The sequence below is a fragment of the Podarcis pityusensis genome (assembly GCF_964106645.2).
Source record: "Podarcis pityusensis genome assembly, chromosome: 2".
Classification (NCBI taxonomy): domain Eukaryota; kingdom Metazoa; phylum Chordata; class Lepidosauria; order Squamata; family Lacertidae; genus Podarcis; species Podarcis pityusensis.
In genome coordinates, this window is record NC_138029.1 from 110,117,029 (window position 1) to 110,134,804 (window position 17,776).

Below are 17,776 nucleotides of genomic sequence, written 5' to 3' on the forward strand. Positions count from 1 at the left end.
TTACACAATGGGCTGCACATGATTGGCTAATTCTGGAATTCTACTGTAAGCCAATCAGGTTGTGGATTCACTTCTATCTGGAGCAGGATTGGGTGGTTCCTGCCAACCAATCATACTGCTGCATTGTTCTAGGACCAATCAGACTGCTGCATTCTGAATCCTATTGTTCTAGGACCAATCAGACTGCTGCCTTTTGGATCCTATTGTTCTAGGACCAATCAGACTGCTACAGTTTGGATCCTATTCAACTCAGTACATAACAGGTACCACTGTATATCTGATTCAAGAGAGAGAAGCAGCTGAGGGAGGCTTGGCAGGAATTGCTCAGGGGGGACCAGGGAGTGCCTGGGTGCAAGAAGAATTCTGACACAGCCCTGAATGATCAAAAGGCGTCATGTGAAGTAAGAGGGAGAGTCCCCCAGCAGAGAGCAGGAGGAAATCCAAGCTGAGGAACAGGGAAGCAAGAGGCAGAAGTATTTGCAGAGAGTGAGTGAAGGGCAGGAGAAATCCCTGCATGAATCGGAGTGAAGATGTGGCCTGTAAATGGAGGGTTGTTTGTTTCGGAGTGTCTGTCTGAAAGAGGAACTGAGAAACAGGAAGATTAGGTACAGGAATTGTAACTTCACTTCGCAATTTACTTTTTTCCCATTTTAACTGGAAAAATTGTTGGTGGGGGGATAATAAAAAGGAAATAATCACCAGACTCCAAAAGTTCTCAAAAGTTGCTGTTGGCTTCTTTTATTTGTTTGTGGCTGTGGAATCTTAGAGCAAAGGCTGAAATCATATTTTAAAGCTGTTGTTAATGACTGACTGCATCTGAAAACACTTCTTTCTCTCTCGTTTTTCTTTGAAAAGTGAGATCCTCAAGATATTCACACACAAAGTAAAATCGACCTGCCACATTGCTTGGCTGAGATTCGGGATAGTTGAAGAACGAGGATAGTTGCATTTTTAAGTGAAATCTACATCATCCATTTCCAGATACTTTTACCAATCAGAGTCACTTTCTTCATCCATCAGCTCAGAGTCTGGAAAACAGGAAGGCATGTTTGGGTAAAGGAAGCTGCAGTAGGAAAAATGCTGGGGTTGCAAATCATATTCCCATTTGCATTGCAGGGTCAGTTATTCCTGATATAGAACCATTCTGAAACTAATGGAAAATTGGGGGGCACCTCTCCCCATACCAACCCTGAGATGGACAGGAGGGGGCGGGCTCTGCTTGTGCCTCCACCAATGCATGTTGCTCATTCTGCAGGGATAAAAATGAGAGTCTTTTCTGTGGTGGCACCTTAGTTATGGACACGCACACCCTCCCCTTGGAAGCATAACAACACTAACAGGTTTCTTGCGTTTGGTGAAACCCCATTTCTGACCTCTCTGCTTGGAGGACCTAAGAGTTTGTCTTAGGCTGTGTACATAGACCTACAATGTCAGGAAGTCTGCCCCAATAGGAGGTGACCTTAGAAAGCACCATCTGCATATGCAGGCAGGCAGAAATGAGGATGATATTTATATGCTGCCCATCTGACTGAGTTGCCCCAGCCACTCTGGGCGGCTCCCAGAAAAATATTAAAAACACAATAAAACATCAACCATCAAAAACTTCCCTGAACAGGGATGCCTTCAGGTGTCTTCTAAAAGTCAAATAGTTGTTTATTTCCTTGACATCAGTTGGGATAGCATTTCATAGGGTGGGTGCCACTACCAAGAAGGCCCTCTGTCTGGTTCCCTGTAACCTCACTTCTTGCAATGAGGGAACCGCCAGAAGGCCCTCGGCGCTGGACCTCAGTGTTTGGGCTGAACGATGGGGGTGGAGATGCTCCTTCAAGTATACTGGGCTGAGGTCGTTGAGGGCTCTAAAGGTCAGCACCAACACTTGTTGTGCTTGGAAGCGCAGCCTCGTCATAAAACAGATTATAACTTTTCCAGAAGAATACGCTTTAGATCGGCAAATAAGACAGGGGTGGCATATGGGATGTAAAGGTAAAGGTAAAGGGATCCCTGACCATTAGGTCCAGTCGTGACCGACTCTGGGGTTGCGGCGCTCATCTCGCTTTATTGGCCGAGGGAGCTTCCAGGCTTCCGGGTCATGAGGCCAGCATGACCAAGCCACTTCTGGCAAACCAGAGCAGCACACAGAAACGCCGTTTACCTTCCCACCGGAGCGGTACCTATTTATCTACTTGCACTTTGACGTGCTTTCGAACTGCTAGGTTGGCAGGAGCAGGGACCGAGCAATGGGAGCTCACCCCGTCACGGGGATTCGAACCACCGACCTTCTGATCGGCAAGTCCTAGGCTCTGTGGTTTAACCCACAGCGCCACCCGCGTCCCTCATCATGGATGAGGCCATGTGTTCAGCACCCCAAAGCAGCACTTGCACCCAACACTTGGTGCACATTATCACGGAGTGTGCTGGTGCCTATCAAGTGACCGGCTGACATGGGCGGGGCAAGACAGTGTCACAGACAGATGCTCCCGAATTACATTGAGCAGAAGGGTTATCTGACTGGGATGTGGTATCTTCCAACTCCCCCCACCCGCCGGCCCGAAACCGTGCTCTTCCTGACCCTTAAATCCTTCCGTGGCTAGCCACACCCAGAAGCCACAGTAACGGGTGGGCAACACCTCCTCAGCCTGAGCTGGCTCTGTGGTAATGCGGAAGAAATTCTCTCCTGTGTAGACAGGCCATGCTCCATCATCAGGAGACCTGTGAGGGGAAGCAAACATTGCCAATCAGTAAAAGGAATAAGAATGAGATAAAAATCAAGTGCGGAAATGTAATAAAATTCCACTAGTTAAGCGCCACAATCAGCACAACCATGGAAGTTGCTCTGTGACAAAGTGCAAATGGGCGGGTCTTTCCTCAATCCCCTGTCACTCAGCTGCCGGGTAGGACAACGGTAGCCAGAGTTGTGTTTGAGGAGGTTGGAAGCAGACTGGAAGCTGTAGACACAGGACTCAGCTACACAGCTGCAAATATAACGTTTTAAGTGTGTTTTAAGCGCATTATACAAATGTGCCACTAGATGGCAATGGTGAGCTTTAGGCAAATGCCATATATTTTTCAAGAAAAAAGGTATTTTCACAGCGTTTTTTATAAGGATCTAGAGTCCACCACCGAGTCGTGCTTGCTCTGTGCCTGCGAAGAAAGGAGAAGCTTGACCTTTTGAGGGGTGAATGCTGCAAGCCCCTCCATCTTGTGCTCGGGTTGTATAGGTTTATCCTAAAAACGCCACAGTCGCCGCTGACCTTCACTCCAAGGAAACTGAACGCCACCCTCTAAATCAACATGCACTGCTGCTCAAAAGCAAGGCCATGTTTAACTTTTTGCCAGTTTGCTTTTCCTGGCCTTGATAAGATAATATGGGATGTTTCAAAGAACATAACCAAACCCGTTTACGATCCGGCGATACTCTCAGTACAACAACTCACAAGAGTAAGCCCAGAGCTTTTTCAAAAATACATAAATAAAACGATGACCCTTCCTTCCTCCTTATTTTCTGTTTTTAGAAGAAATGTTGATTCCCCCCCCCTTACTTCTTTACTGTTGTAAGCCACTTTGGGTAGGCTTTGCCTGGAAAAGTGGCCTATAAAATGTGGGGAGGGGGGAGCAAAGATAGTTACTGTTCTGCCAATTCAGGCAATCACTGGTTATGACAAGCAAAGCCAAGAAATTTGGGCTGCATGCACACATTTAGAGCACATCTCCTCCCCCACCCCAAAGAATCCTGGGAACTCTAGTTTGTTCAGGGCGCTGAGAACTGTAGCTTAAGTGAAGAGTAATCTGCGGTTCCCAGGATTCCTTGTGGGAGGGGTGCTTTGAATGTTCAGTACGTACGAAGTCTTGTTCTCAAAATGGGGAAGAGGAAGAGTGCCCAAATGGGGAGCTTGCTATTCAAAGAGAACAAGGACCACCTCTTCTGTTGCCGGTGCTAAAGACTGGAGGGATCACTTACCCGGTCCTTATAAACTGTCCCCAGTAGCTCATAACCCTTTGGCTCAGAGTCCTCTCAGTGTCTGTGTATCCCGACGTAGACAGTGGGTCACCAAACAGAAAGGGCAGCTCAGCGCCATGGGGCACTCCAACCCAGTCGGAGACGGTTACAAAGGAGGGCTGGTGAGTGAAGGAGTAGGCAAATGCCAGGCTTTGGGCTTCTGCCACACGGGTGGCCACCACAGCCACAGGGCACAAGAAAAAGTAGTCTCCAGAAGCTTTGATCAAGGCGTTTCGATATCGTTCTTCCCCCTGCTCCTCCTGACTGTAGATGGTTGCTGCGGTTTTGATGATCACCTCAGGTGCCTCTGGAACCATCAGACGGAGGCCTTCCAAGAGTTGCTCGTAGTTAATCAGGCTGTCGTTGTATAGGCTGAAACCAGGGGCATTTCCTGCGAGGAAGATGGTGCCTTCATCACGGGTGAAGCCGGTCAGGATGGGTTTGTCCAAGAATTGCCCAGCTTCCAGAAGTTTAGAAGGGGCATCTGGAAGGAATTCCCCATCAGTCGTGGGCACGAAAGGGAAACCCAACAAAGTTTTATGACTGAGGATAGGCAAGTCCTTCATCATCTCCCCTGGGTCTTTCTTCCGCAGGCATCGCACCACAGCCCTGTCATCACCCTCGGCGCAGCCCAAAATCCGGCCCAGGGTTCGCCCTCTGTTCGCAGCCTCCTCAGGCCTCACCCAAGCCCAGGAGGAAATGGCGGCACCGCTTTGTAAAGTGGCCTGGTCAAATAGAGCCTGACTCGCCGGCGAGAGAAGGTGGAAACCAACCGAGGCGGCCCCGGCACTCTGACCGCCCAGGGTGAGCCGGGTTGGATCCCCTCCAAAGGCGGCCATGTTTTCCCTCAGCCAACTCAACGCCAGGTGTTGGTCCCACAAACCAGCGTTCCCCGGAGCCTCTGGGGGTAGCGAGAGGAATCCCAAGGCACCTAGGCGGTAGTTCATAGAAGCCACGATGATATTCTCAGTGGCAGCTAGGAAGCTCCTATCGACGGAGCCAGACCCGTTGAGAAAACCCCCTCCATGGATCCAGACGAAGGCAGGAGCTGGCGCAGAGGGTCGGGGATGAGGCACCCAGACATTGAGGAAGAGGCAGTCTTCAGAGAGGGTGGATTCCGAGTTTTGTTCCGCACGATAGCCGGGAAGTTCTATATCCCCTTGGTGGCAGGTATTGCCAAAGCTGGTGGCGCTCAGGGTGTGGTTCCAAGGCTGGTGAGGACGGGTTTTTTGAAAACGCAGCTTCCCCACAGGAGGTTCAGCATAGGGGATTCCCAAGAAAGCTGTCACCGCGCCAGAATCTGTCATGAGGCGTTTGCCACGGATGGGACCGCTGCTTGTGATCACCAGAACATCTTCCTCAGAGGCGGAACTGAGGCCCAGCAGGAACAGGCATGAAAATACTTGGCACAACATCATGGCAACTGAAAGGAATTAGTTTTTTTTTATGTAACTATTTTTTTAATGACTGCTTTAGACTGTTTATTTTTACAGCTTAGAGGCCTTTTGTTCTAGTAAAGAGTATATAAATATTTTATTTTTATTTGGACATGAAAAGCAACAATAACATACAGTGGCACCTTGGTTCTCAAACTTAATCCGTTCTGGAAGTTTGTTCCAAAACCAAAGTGTTCCAAAACCAAGGTGTGCTTTCCCATAGAAAGTAATGCTAAATGGATTAATCCATTCCACACTTTGAAAAACAGCCCCTAAAACAGCAATTTAACATGAATTTTACTAACGAGACCATTGATCCATAAAATGAAAGCAATAAACAATGTTCTGCAGTCAATCAATCAATCAGTAGCTGAACTGGGTTCCACACAGTCACACACACACACAAAGAGCTGCAAAAACAAAAATGCAAAATAAATAGCAAAACCAGACAGACCCAGCGTAACACTCTAAACAGAAGTGTGGCACTCAAAACGGAGCACATTCGACTTCCAAAAATTTAGCAAATCAGAACACTTACTTCTGGGTTTGCAGTGTTTGGGTTCCAACTTGTTTGAGTACTAAGAACTAAGGTACCACTGTATTGCAGGAAAATAACTTTCATCGAAGCAACAGACACAAACCAGCAAGGAGGCCGTTTGAAGAAGGAAACACAGAGCAATGAGCAGAAAAGGAACCAGATTATGCATCCTGAGAGCCATAAAGACAAGAAGGCATGAAGAGCTTAAATGCAGAGGTGGCAGCAGGCAAAAGGAACGTCTATGAGAAAATTAATGAATATTTCCAAATGAAACAAGGATAGCCAAATTGGTGGAGCATGTGACTCTGAATCTCAGTCTCGTGGGTTCGAGCCCCACATTCGGCAAAAGATTCCTGCTTTGCTGGGGGTTGGATTAGATGACCCTCATAGTCCCTTCGAATTCTACAAGTCTATGTTTCTATGAAGTCCTACTTAACTGGAATGAGGACTGTGCCATAGCCTCAAATGTTACTTACTCCTTTTGCCAGCAGGTGACAGCAAAGTCCATCTGTTTAGCAGTACCGAGGGTGAGCTTTCTCAGGATGGTGCTGGCATCTGTCTGTCTCTCCTCTCCTCTAAAGATAAAGGTAAAGAGACCCCTGACCATTAGGTCCAGTCGTGACCGACTCTGGGGTTGCGGCGCTCATCTCGCTTTATTGGCCGAGGGAGACGGCGCATAGCTTTCGAGTCATGTGACCAGCATGACTAAGCCGCTGCTGGCGAACCAGAGCAGTGCATGGAAACGCCGTTTACCTTTCCGCCGGAGTGGTACCTATTTATCTACTTGCACTTCATGCTTTTGAACTGCTGGGTTGGCAGGAGAAGGACCGAGCAATGGGAGCTCACCGCGTCGCAGGGATTCGAACCACCGACCTTCTGATCGGCAAGTCCTAGGCTCTTTGGTTTAACCCACAGCGCCACCCACGTCCCTCCTCTCCTCTAAAGGACTGCCCAAATGTTACAGCTGTAGCTTCTGAAAGCACATAGCAGTTGCCTTGGCTCCCTGCCCCACCTACCCAACTTTTAAAAACAGATTATCGGTGCATGCAAACTATCTATTCTGTTCAGATGTTCTGCTGAAGGAGAGAGCCAGTGTTGTGTTGTGATTAGAGAGTCAGACAAGGACCTGGGAAACCAGGGTTCAAATCCCTACCTGGCTATGAAACTCACTGGGTGACCTTGGGCCAGTCACAGTCTCCCAGCCTAAATGGCCTCACAGGGTTGTGGAGAGGATAGAAAGCACTGGGGAAAGACGTTGCCCTCCAAAGAGCTGCTATTTGCCCCAAGGACCAAAAAAATTAAAACAAAACAGAATAAATCCCTACATAACCTTTTTTTTCAGCTGCCAGAGTGGGCAAGAAAAACATTGCAGGAGTGAGGGTTAAATCCCCCACTTCTTGAGTGGCTGCACAGAGCCTTTAAAACAGGAGATCCAGTGATGGAGATCTAGTCACGAATCTCCATCATCACCTCCCTTGTTTGGCCCTCAGCATTTAACCCTTCCTTGGGTGGTGGAGCAGAGCAGAGACTCACCTCTTTGTGCCATGATGAAGTTGTGGGTTTCTGGTTCTGAGCCAAATTCCCAGTTCAGTTTGGAAGCAGCCGGATTAGCAACAGGTCAGCTATTGTTGTCTCGGGAACAAGCGGGTAGTCTGTGGTTATGATCCTGGTGTCTCTTTGCCTCTTAGCCAGATGGCATATCTCTGTGGAGATACCATATCAGCTGTGCCCCAGTGGAACCCCAGAACGAAGGTCAAAAGCTTAGGAAAACATGCACCTCCTCTGATTAAAGTCTCTGGCAATATCTTGAGATGAAAGATCTTCATCTGACCTATGATCGCTGCACGCACACGGCACGCCGAAAGCACATCATTTCCCACAAAGAATCCTGGGGATCTCATGCAGCTACAATTCCCAGCACCCTTAGAAAACTACAGTTCCCAAGATTCTTTGGGAGAAACAATGTGCTTTAAATATATGGTAATTGCCCCATTATTAGGCTGCTAACACTGAGCACAAAGGCCCGTATAGTTAAAGCTATGGTTTTCCCAGTAGTGATGTATGGAAGTGAGAGCTGGACCATAAAGAAGGCTGATCGCCAAAGAATTGATGCTTTTGAATTATGGTGCTGGAGGAGACTCTTGAGAGTCCCATGGATTGCAAGAAGATCAAACCTATCCATTCTGAAGGAAATCAGCCCTGAGTGCTCACTAGAAGGACAGATCCTGAAGCTGAGGCTCCAATACTTTGGCCAGCTCATGAGAAGAGAAGACTCCCTGGAAAAGACCCTGATGTTGGGAAAGATGGAGGACGAGGTGGTTGGACAGTGTTCTCGAAGCTACCAGCATGAGTTTGACCAAACTGCGGGAGGCAGTGGAAGACAAGAGTGCCTGGCGTGCTCTGGTCCATGGGGTCACGAAGAGTTGGACTCGACTAAATGACTAAACAACACCAACACTGAGCACAGAGTGCATTCCTCAGAACACATTGGAGTTTGGTTTGGTGTCCTTAGGTATGGCGCTTGCTTGACAGTAAGGGACAAGTGTCCTATGGGGGTGGGTTCTGTACATCTTTTGAAGTTGCTTTGCAACTTTTCTGGTCCAGTGTTTACAACATTAACATCTGGAGGGCCCTGGCTCCAATAGTCGGAGTTCTCAGACAGCGATCGAATTGCGACATCCTTTTCAGGGGGACGTCACTTGAGCCTGGCTTAGCCATCCCACCTGCTTCTTCCTCCCACTCTGAAACCATTCCCTCCCATTTTGGCACTGGATTATGATGGCGTTCCTTGTCAGGATTCCAGAAGATCGGGGGGGGGGGGCTTTGTCCTGAATCCATCCATCACCCGATCTTGTCCCACTCCAATAATACTTCCCATGGGAAAGTCTCTGAGCAGCGTCCCTTAGCTGTTTAAAACTTTTCAATGGTGCCTGCTGTTTCTGAGGGACCCTGTGCACACCTGGCGCCTCGACTCCCTTTTGGTGTTTCGATGTTTGTTTGCATTAATCCACACTAGACTGAGAGCGGACTACATTTCCCAGGTGCCTTTGCTGCATCAAACCAGGAAGAGGATGCACGCGGACGGCTTGGTTGGAGAAAGCGATTGATCCGAAGGCGCCTCTTTGTCTTTGCGTAAGTTGTGCTAATGGGGTAACAATCGGGGGTGCAAAAGGTAGGATCTTTTTAGGTAAGTCCAGGAGAGAGAGAGCTGATTTCCACATAAAGGGGATTTAATGGCTTAGCACGCTGCGGGAGAGCTATCGGGATCTAACTCACTCTGCCTTTCATGGCGCTTCCTGCAATTTATTTGCAGCAAGGCTCAGTCCTGCCATCTGTTTTCATTGCTAGGGAATTTTCCTTGCACGTTGTGGCATCGAGAAAGAACTTGTTTTAAAATAAGAGCAGGGTGATTTTCCTTAACTGCTTGCTTTAAATAAGAAGAATGCAAAAATAAATATACTCTCGCTTCTCCGAGTTTTTCCACATTCACCACTCATATTTTTATTTTTACACATTTTCTCAGGTTACAATAAAGTATATTGGGTTCACAGTTTCACCCATTGATGCAATTGTTTTGATTTTTGGCCTACGAAGAAATAGATCATACAATTAAAATCCCTCAAAAATAGAAGCTGAAGACATTGGAATAGCCCTGTGAGATTGCATGACGTAGGTTGCTGTTTGCTACAATTGCTGCCTTTTTTCCTTGATTTTTAAATCCCTGTTTACTGCAGGTTTCTCTTCTGTTGTGTCAGCACCATCACTAAAAAAAAAATTGTAAAGATTCCCTGTGTCAGCCATGATAAAAGACAAAGAAGCATTTCAGAGGCTCAGCTTCCTCTACCAGGTAAGGGAGAGTGTTCCTTGTACACCAGTCGTATTTGCTAGCTACCGTGTTGTTCACAAAATACTGTACTTGCAGAATCCTCATCCTTTCTCTGGCACAACTGAAAGCCTCTACCCTAAACTGGCTTTCTTGTGCTTGGCCTTTTGGCTTCGCTTTTATGATTTTCCCGCCTGCCTCTATACCTGCCTTTTGCATCACTGGCGGAGGAAGAGGCGTGCAAGGGGAGCACACTGCCCCCGGCAGCGCAATCTCAGCGGGGTGCCATCGCGGCTGGGCCCCCGCCCCGGCCTGCACTGGCCGCCACGCCCCTATGGGCGACACCACGCCCCCAGGATGCATGCCACACCCCTACGGGCAGCACACCACGCTCCCAGGACACGCACCAGCCCCGCTCCCCCCCCCCCCCCCCGGTGCCGGAGAATGAAGCTCCACCACTGTTTTGCATGTGTGTCTGGCTCTGTACTTAAAAAACAACACCCCGTTTTGCAGCACTTGCAAAGGCAGAGCGATGTATAAATGGCATAAAGTGTTCAGTATTCCGTCTGATCAGATGCATGGTTATCCTCAGCTGGCAAGTAATAGATGCAGTGGATGCAAGTGGTGGTGGGAACTGTGAGCGGAGTTTATATAATAACAAAATGCAAACAGACTCCCTGGAAAAGACCCTGATGTTGGGAAAGATGGAGGGCACAAGGAGAAGGGGATGACAGAGGACGAGATGGTTGGACCGTGTTCTCGAAGCTACCAGCATGAGTTTGACCAAACTGCAGGAGGCAGTGGAAGACAGGAGCAGTGGCGTAGCGTGGGGGGTGCCAGGGGTGCCAGCCGCACCGGGCGCAACATCTGCGGGGGGCGCGAGTCCAGAGGGAAGGGACAAGTTCCTTCCTCCGCCGGGCTCCCCGCCGCCACCACCAGCCTTGCGCCCTAGCGCGCGCGCGCCCCCCGCCGCCGCTGCGGCTGCGCTCCACTCACTGCTCGCAGGAGGAGCAGCCGCTGCAGCAGCGCTGACACCGCCACCGACGCCTGGCCGGGCACGGGCAGCCTCCGCACCCCGACGCCGACGCCATCCCCTTCCCCCTTTTTTTCCAGAGCTGGGGGAGGGGGAGGTTTTAAAAGGGGGTCTTGCATTGGCAATCCTGCAGCACTTTGGGCCGTACGACGCGAGCGCGCAGCACGGATCAGCCACGACCCCATCCCGTGCATTTCCCGGGGAAAAGTGCTCCACGTGGGAGGTGCGTTTCCCCTTCATTCCCTCTCGTGCAAATCCTCCTTGGGTTCCCTCCCCCGTCTTTCCTCTCCCTACCTCACAAAAGCCTCACCTCGTCGACGGAAGAAGGAGCAGGGCGCTTCTGCAACTTTGGATTGCAACTTCCTGCTTCCCTGGGAAACAGAGCCCGGCCGGGTCAGTTGTCCAGCGGAGGGCCAGTTCCCCCCCCCTCCCTCCCTCTCTCTCTCTGCAACCCTTGCGCCCCCCCCCCTGCGTACTACTTGCAATGCAACTTCCGCGCTCCATGCGCTTTCATAGAATCTGTCGAGCTGGAAGGGAGCCGAGGGTCATCTAGTCCCACCCGCTGCAATGCAGTAATACGCCGCTGCCCCCCTACAAGGGATCGAACCTGCAACCTTAGCCTTATCAGCGCCGTGCTCTTAAACTGAGCCATCCGGGCTCCCCTTTCCCCCACCTTCTTGCGTGCCTGAACCTGTCCGCGTTTTGCATTCTAACACTTGCAAGCTCCATCCTCCAGCAGTTCCCTGACGCCAGCTGCGCTTCCTTTCAGGCCAATACTTGGCAGCCATAAACTCGCACCGTGTCCAATATCCTATAAAAAGCATTAATCGGAATACCTTGCAACATTTCATCAAAGAAAATTGAGACGCCCTATTCCATAATAATAATAATAGTAATAATTTTATTATTTATACCCTTCCCATCTGACTGGGCTGCCCCAGTCACCTTGGATAAAAATATAATAAAACATGAAACATTTAAAAAAACTTCCCTTCAGATGACTTCTGAAGTTGTAGAGTCACTTATCTCCTTGGCTTGGGGGGGTGTCTAATAAAAATAAAAATAAATTATTTATACCCTGCCCATCTGGCTGGGCTTCCCCAGCCACTCTGGGCAGCTTCCAAAAAAATATTAATACGTCAAACATTAAAAGCTTCCCTAAACAGGGCTGCCTTTGGATGTCTTCTAAAAGTCTGGTAGTTGTTCTTCTCTTTGACATCTGGTGGGAGGGTGTTCCACAGGGCGGGTGCCACTACTGAGAAGGCCCTCTGCCTGCTTCCCTGTAACCTCACTTCTTGCAGGGAGGGAACCGCCAGAAGGCCCTCGGCGCTGGACCTCAGTGTCCGGGCAGAATGATGGGGGTGGAGACGCTCCTTCAGGTCTACTGGGCCTTTGAGGCCGTTTAGGGCTTTAAAGGTCAACACCAACACTTTGAATTGTGCTCAGAAACGTACAGGGAACCAATGTAGGTCTTTCAATGTAACTTCATACATTATTGTTGTTGTTGTTGTTGTTGTTGTTGTTTAGTCATTTAGTCGTGTCTGACTCTTCGTGACCCCCTGGACCAGAGCACGCCAGGCACTCCTGTCTTCCACTGCTTCCCGCAGTTTGGTCAGACTCATGTTTGTGGCTTCCCCTCCCCATGCAGCTTGGTTTCCCTAGCCACTCGGAAACCCGAACCCTATGGAAATAGGGATGTCAAGGTTGCAGGTTCGATCCCCGCACGGGACAGCTGCGTGGTCCTGCATCTTTCCTCAGGGCCTGCAAGACAGAGCTGTTCCACCTGGCCTTTGGTTTGGACTCAGTGGGACCCTTATGTCTTCCCTCCCCTTACAGTTTTGATTTGTGGGCTACTTTTAAAATGAGGCTGCTTTTCAAATTGCATTTTAACCTGTATTTTAAATTGGTCCCTCCCCCCATTATGTTTCTATTGTAATTTTACCGGTGTTAGCCGCCCTGAGCCCGGCTCTGGCTGGGGAGGGCAGGGTATAAATAAAATGTATCATCATCATCATCACCACCACAGGGGGTTGGACTAGATGACCATCGGGTCCCTTCCGACTCTACGATTCTATGATTCTATAAAGTCAAGTGTTACCGGAAAAATCCGAGGGCGCGCTCGCACTCGAGTGCTAAAATCCACGGGTTAGGGGGCGCAAATTACTTGCCTTGCCCCGGGTGCTGACAACCCACGCTACGCCACTGGACAGGAGTGCCTGGCGTGCTCTGGTCCATGGAGTCACGAAGAGTCGGACACGACTAAACGACTAAACAACAACAAACAGTGTAGTTTGCAATGATTCAGTTAATTCTCAAATGTATGCCAGACAAGCGCAATGCCCATCAATAACCGCTGCAGTCGGTGAAAATAGCACTATAGTTTTCACATAGCTAAGTAAATTAAAACCTGGAGTGGGACAAACTGCCTAACTATTTTATCCTTCTGCCACTGTAAGCTCTGGTCCATAGAAGCTTATGCTATGGTATGTTTGGCCTATAAACCGCTGCAGGACTGTATTGTTTTTTCCATAAGAGACTTAATAAGTTATGGGTGCTGCCACTGGCAAGGATATGTTGTGCAGGAAAACTGTGCATTTATGGAATCTGCATGGTTTCTTGGTGGGGTGGGAGGTGATGCCGAGGATGTTCAACTTACTTCCATTCCCCCGCAACAGGCTGCGCATTGTGTCCTTCGGCAGAACCCAGAGAACCAGGAACTGGCTCGCTTTTATTGCCACACGCAGAACAGCATCAGCCGGCGGCTCGTGTTAAGACAGTGAGTGCCAGGACAGTGGTTAGGGGACCCAGATGCCCGTGAACCCCAGCCACTGACATTCACATGCATCCTTCATCTGATACAGGGACGCGGGTGGCGCTGTGGTCTAAACCACTGAGCCTCTTGGGCTTGCCAATCAGAAGGTCAGCAATTCGAATCCCCGCGATGGGGTGAGCTCCCGTTGCTCCGTCCCAGCTCCTGCCAACCTAGCAGTTCAAAAGCACACCAGTGCAAGTAGATAAATAGGTACCGCTGTGGTGGGAAGGTAAACAGCATTTCTGGGTGCTCTGGTTTCCGTCACGGTGTCCTGTTGCACCAGAAGTGGTTTAGTCATACTGGCCACACGACCCGGAAAGCTCTCTGCGGACAAATGCTGGCTCCCTCAGCCTGAAAGCGAGATGAGCGCCGCAACCCCATAGTCACCTTTGACTGGACTTTACCACCCAGGGGTCCTTTACCTTTACTCAGTTGTCCAACACGACATTTGCTACTTAACCTTCATTTCCCTTTGTCTTGCAGGGATCCATCTGTGAAAAGAACCATCTGCAAATCTTGCTTCTCGCCTCTCGTCCCTGGAGTCAGCTCCACTGTGCGCCAGAGAAGTGAGTGGCCCTATCTCTTCCTCCTCCTCCTCTTCTGTGCGGCTATGTGGGCTCTGTGCCCTGGAGAGGCCCTTGGGTCTGGTACAGAGGTTCCCCTCTTCACAAACAAAGCCGAGAGTGGGCTGCACCAAGTTGGGAAGGCAGGAAGGACAAAACAAGGGAGTGTCTTTCCCCTTGAAAGATGTACGGGTGGCACTGTCTACAAACTAAATTACCCTGAGCATTCCCCCAGAATGGTGGCGAACCAGTTCACACATTCCTATTTGAAAGTGTAGTGTGGCCTGCCCCTGGGAATGTGGGTCATATGCTGCATAGGGGCTAGGTGCCCATGTCTTTGGATGACCAGGCAAAAGCACCCGAGGGGGTGTGGCAGCAGGGTTGGTAAGGGGCGGGGCCAGATGGAGATTCGTGGAGGGCCACATTCAGCCCCCAAGACTTGGGTTCCCTATAGCTGCTCTACAGGGAACCAGTGGCCCTCCAGATGTGGCTGAGGTCCATCTTCCATTATCCCTGTCCATTGGCCATGTCAACTGGGACTGGTGGGATTCAACAACATCTGCAGGGTTCCTCATCCCTTCTATGTTGGGATCTTCCTTAGAGACCACTGGAGAATTAATATTTCTTCCTAACTTCCCATTATGTACAGATTATTAGATTGAGAGATGGATTATTGTGGTTGTGAGCGCAGAAACAAGTGAGGCTGGGCAAAGAAAAAGTGAGGGAACTGCTGATGTAGTTGAAAGTTTGGGAGGAAAGCTGGAAATATCAGGGCAGGGAAGCAGTCTGACCCACTGTTTTCCAGGCTTCCCTGACTCATTTGCTCCTCGCCTCTCTCACCAGAGCGCCGTCATCAGCGGTGGACCATTGTGCGTTGTCTCACCTGTGGCCGCACCAAGCGTTTCCTCAGCAACCCTGACTACAAGTTGTGGTCGGAGCAACCTGAGGCGTTGCTGGAGAAGCAGATGCCCCCTAGTGAAGGAGCAAAAGGTGAGCGAAGAAGTTAAGTGTTTTAATATAATCAATGCTGTTGTTGTTGTTTTTGTTGTTGTTGTTATCATCATATTATAAACATATATATATATATATATATATATATCCCTCCCCTTCAAGCTGAAGATTTCCAGGGTGGAAATCTTTCCCAGCTGATCTTAAGCCAGTGCCTAAGCCCCAATGCCTTCTCATAATTCTCTTGAATAAAGGGCTTGAGTTGTTGGGAAAATATGATAGGGAAACATTTAGAAAGTTTCCATACAAAGGGAAGGAATTTTGCACAGGCAAAGAGGGGTCAATTGTTGCAGTGGCGGCCATTATAAGGGTCTTGGTAAAGTTGAAGGGGAGTAAAGATGTGGGCAGCAAAGGTTTGGAGGCCCAAACTAGGTGTGGAGAACGTAGCTGTGGAAAACATTTTTAGGAAGAAGCTTCAACGGAATCACCTTGGGCTGTTTTTCTTTCCTTGTGTCCAGCTTCAGGCCAGACCCCCAGCTCAGTGCAAGAGCCCCCCAAGGCCTCCCGAGCAGAAAAGGCAACACCACCTGCAAGTTCTGGACCTCACAGCCGTGCCTCTGAGGAGACGACAGCAGGCACCAAATCTAAAGGGAAGAAGGGGCAACGAACTCTTCCCAGTCAGGCAGGCAACTGTGGCTTGGTAGCAAACGCATAAGCCCCAAGTCGGGGCAGAAGAGTCAAATGTGCTTAATACGATTATTGGCTGTGGAGAAAGGACCCTGGATTGTTTGGAAACTAAAACCTAACTGGCTAACCCGTGGGACTTGAATGGCTGAGGTGATTTGAGTTCAGTGATAACGGCCCTCTTTTATAGCGCAACTAGCTTTGAGGCACCCACAAGAGAGGGGCTGGAGCCCATAGCGGCCTAGTGAATACCACGGCCTGCATTTCTTTTCTCTCGCCATCTCCATAGCTTGAGGTTCATTTTCCACCTGGAGGGGTGTCTCCACTTAGGAGCTGTTGGAGACCAGGAGATTTTGTTGAGCTCCTTCCTATTGGAACTTGAGGTGAAGCGATGATGGGGAAATGGCTTCCCATCCAGTCTCATGTACTACGCTATGTAAAAACTTGGAAATAAAATTTTGTTTCAACAGGATCATTCTTGCGTTGTGCTCTGAGTCATGCAGAGTAATAGAGCGACTTTACCCTCAAAGACCTAGTGATGAAGTAGACGCCACACATAAGACTTTGAAGATAGCTCTTTAATTGCAGGATGGCAACTATGACCAGCAGTATCATACATATACAGTGGTACCTCGGGTTAAGTACTTAATTCGTTCCAGAGGTCCATTCTTAACCTGAAACTGTTCTTAACCTGAAGCACCACTTTAGCTAATGAGGCCTCCTGCTGCCGCTGCACTGCTGCTGCACGATTTCTGTTCTCATCCTGAAGCAAAGTTCTTAACTCGAGGTACTATTTCTGGGTTAGCGGAGTCTTTAACCTGAAGCGTATGTAACCTGAGGTACCAGGTTACATACGCTTAAGTCCAGTGCAATGTGTTTCACTCTCTTGAGCCCAAGAGAGGGTCTGATTGCTTCTAAAACTGCTTTGAAGCAGCCCATAAATTATACCATCGACCATTCTGGAGCAACTCTCCGAACTAGGAGTAGGTGGCACCGCTTTGTGGTGGTTCCAGTCCTACTTGGATGGTCGTTCCAAGAGGGTATTGCTTGGGGAATGCTTTTCAGCCCCATGGAACCTTCAATTTGGGGTTCCGCAGGGCTCAATCCTATCTCCCCATGTTGTTTAACATCTACATGACACCACTGGTTGGGGTTATCTGGAGGTTTGGAGTACGTTGTCAGCAGTATGCTGATGACACTCAGCTCGTATTTCTCCTTTGCATCTGCAGGTGAGGTAGTGAAAGTACTGGACCAGTGTCTTGCCTCGGTAACGGAATGGATGAGAGCCAACAAACTGAAGCTCAGTCCAGATAAGACTGAGGCACTGTTAGTGGGTGGTTCCCTAGGCCAGATGGGTGGGAGATCGCCTGTTCTTGATGGGGTTACACTTCCTTTGAAGGAGCAGGTTTGTAGCCTGGGGGTCCTCCTGGATCCTTTGCTGTCGCTTGGGGCTCAGGTAGCCTCAGTAGCCCAGAGTGCCTTCCTTCAGCTTCAGATCATAGCTGTCAACATTTCCCTTTTTTGAAGGGAAAATCCCTTATTCAGAATAGGATTCCTCACAAGAAAAGGGAAAAGTTGACAGCTATGCTTCGGATGGTGACCCAGCTACGCCCCTATCTGGACAGGGATAGCTTAACTACTGTTGTCTATGCTCTGGTAACCTCAAGGTTCGATTACTGCAATGTGTTATGCCTAGGACTGCCTCTGAAGACGGTTCAGAAACTTCAGCTAATGCAGAATTCAGCGACCAGGTTGCTCATCAGAGCAGAACAGTTTGAGGATATTACACTGATCCTGGTATGACTGCACAGGCTACCAATTCGTTTCCGGGCCTAATTCAAAGTGCTGGTTTTGACCTATAAATAGCTCAGGACCACAATACCTTGAGGATCACCTTTTTCCATATGAACCTACCCGGACCCTGAGATCAACTTCTGAGGCC

The 17,776-nt window shown here is 49.3% G+C and overlaps 2 protein-coding genes across 5 annotated transcripts; one reads left to right on the top strand and one right to left on the bottom strand.

Annotated features, from left to right (window-relative positions):
• Window positions 1–712: 712 nt before the first annotated feature.
• LOC308469674 (acetylcholinesterase-like) lies at window positions 713–7,654 on the bottom strand. The gene is made up of 4 exons (XM_080992471.1): window positions 7,505–7,654; window positions 3,959–5,420; window positions 2,570–2,709; window positions 713–1,028 (listed from the first exon to the last, which is right to left on the bottom strand). The coding sequence occupies exons 1-4, from the start codon at window positions 7,515–7,517 to the stop codon at window positions 988–990; spliced, it is 1,656 nt and encodes a 551-aa protein (XP_080848597.1). The 5' UTR covers window positions 7,518–7,654; the 3' UTR covers window positions 713–987.
• Window positions 7,655–9,000: 1,346 nt separating this feature from the next.
• Window positions 9,001–16,306, top strand: RPP21 (ribonuclease P subunit p21). 4 transcript variants are annotated; one of them, XM_080993375.1, is made up of 6 exons: window positions 9,001–9,103; window positions 9,706–9,818; window positions 13,503–13,603; window positions 14,123–14,205; window positions 15,008–15,192; window positions 15,669–16,306. In XM_080993375.1, exons 2-6 carry the CDS (start codon window positions 9,771–9,773, stop codon window positions 15,852–15,854), a joined length of 603 nt encoding a protein of 200 aa, XP_080849501.1. In that variant the 5' UTR covers window positions 9,001–9,103; window positions 9,706–9,770; the 3' UTR covers window positions 15,855–16,306. The 4 variants fall into 4 exon arrangements, with proteins under 4 accessions (XP_080849501.1, XP_080849500.1, XP_080849503.1 ...); XM_080993374.1 differs by having other exon boundaries at window positions 9,023–9,158; XM_080993377.1 differs by having other exon boundaries at window positions 9,024–9,158; window positions 15,046–15,192.
• The last annotated feature ends 1,470 nt before the right edge of the window (window positions 16,307–17,776 follow it).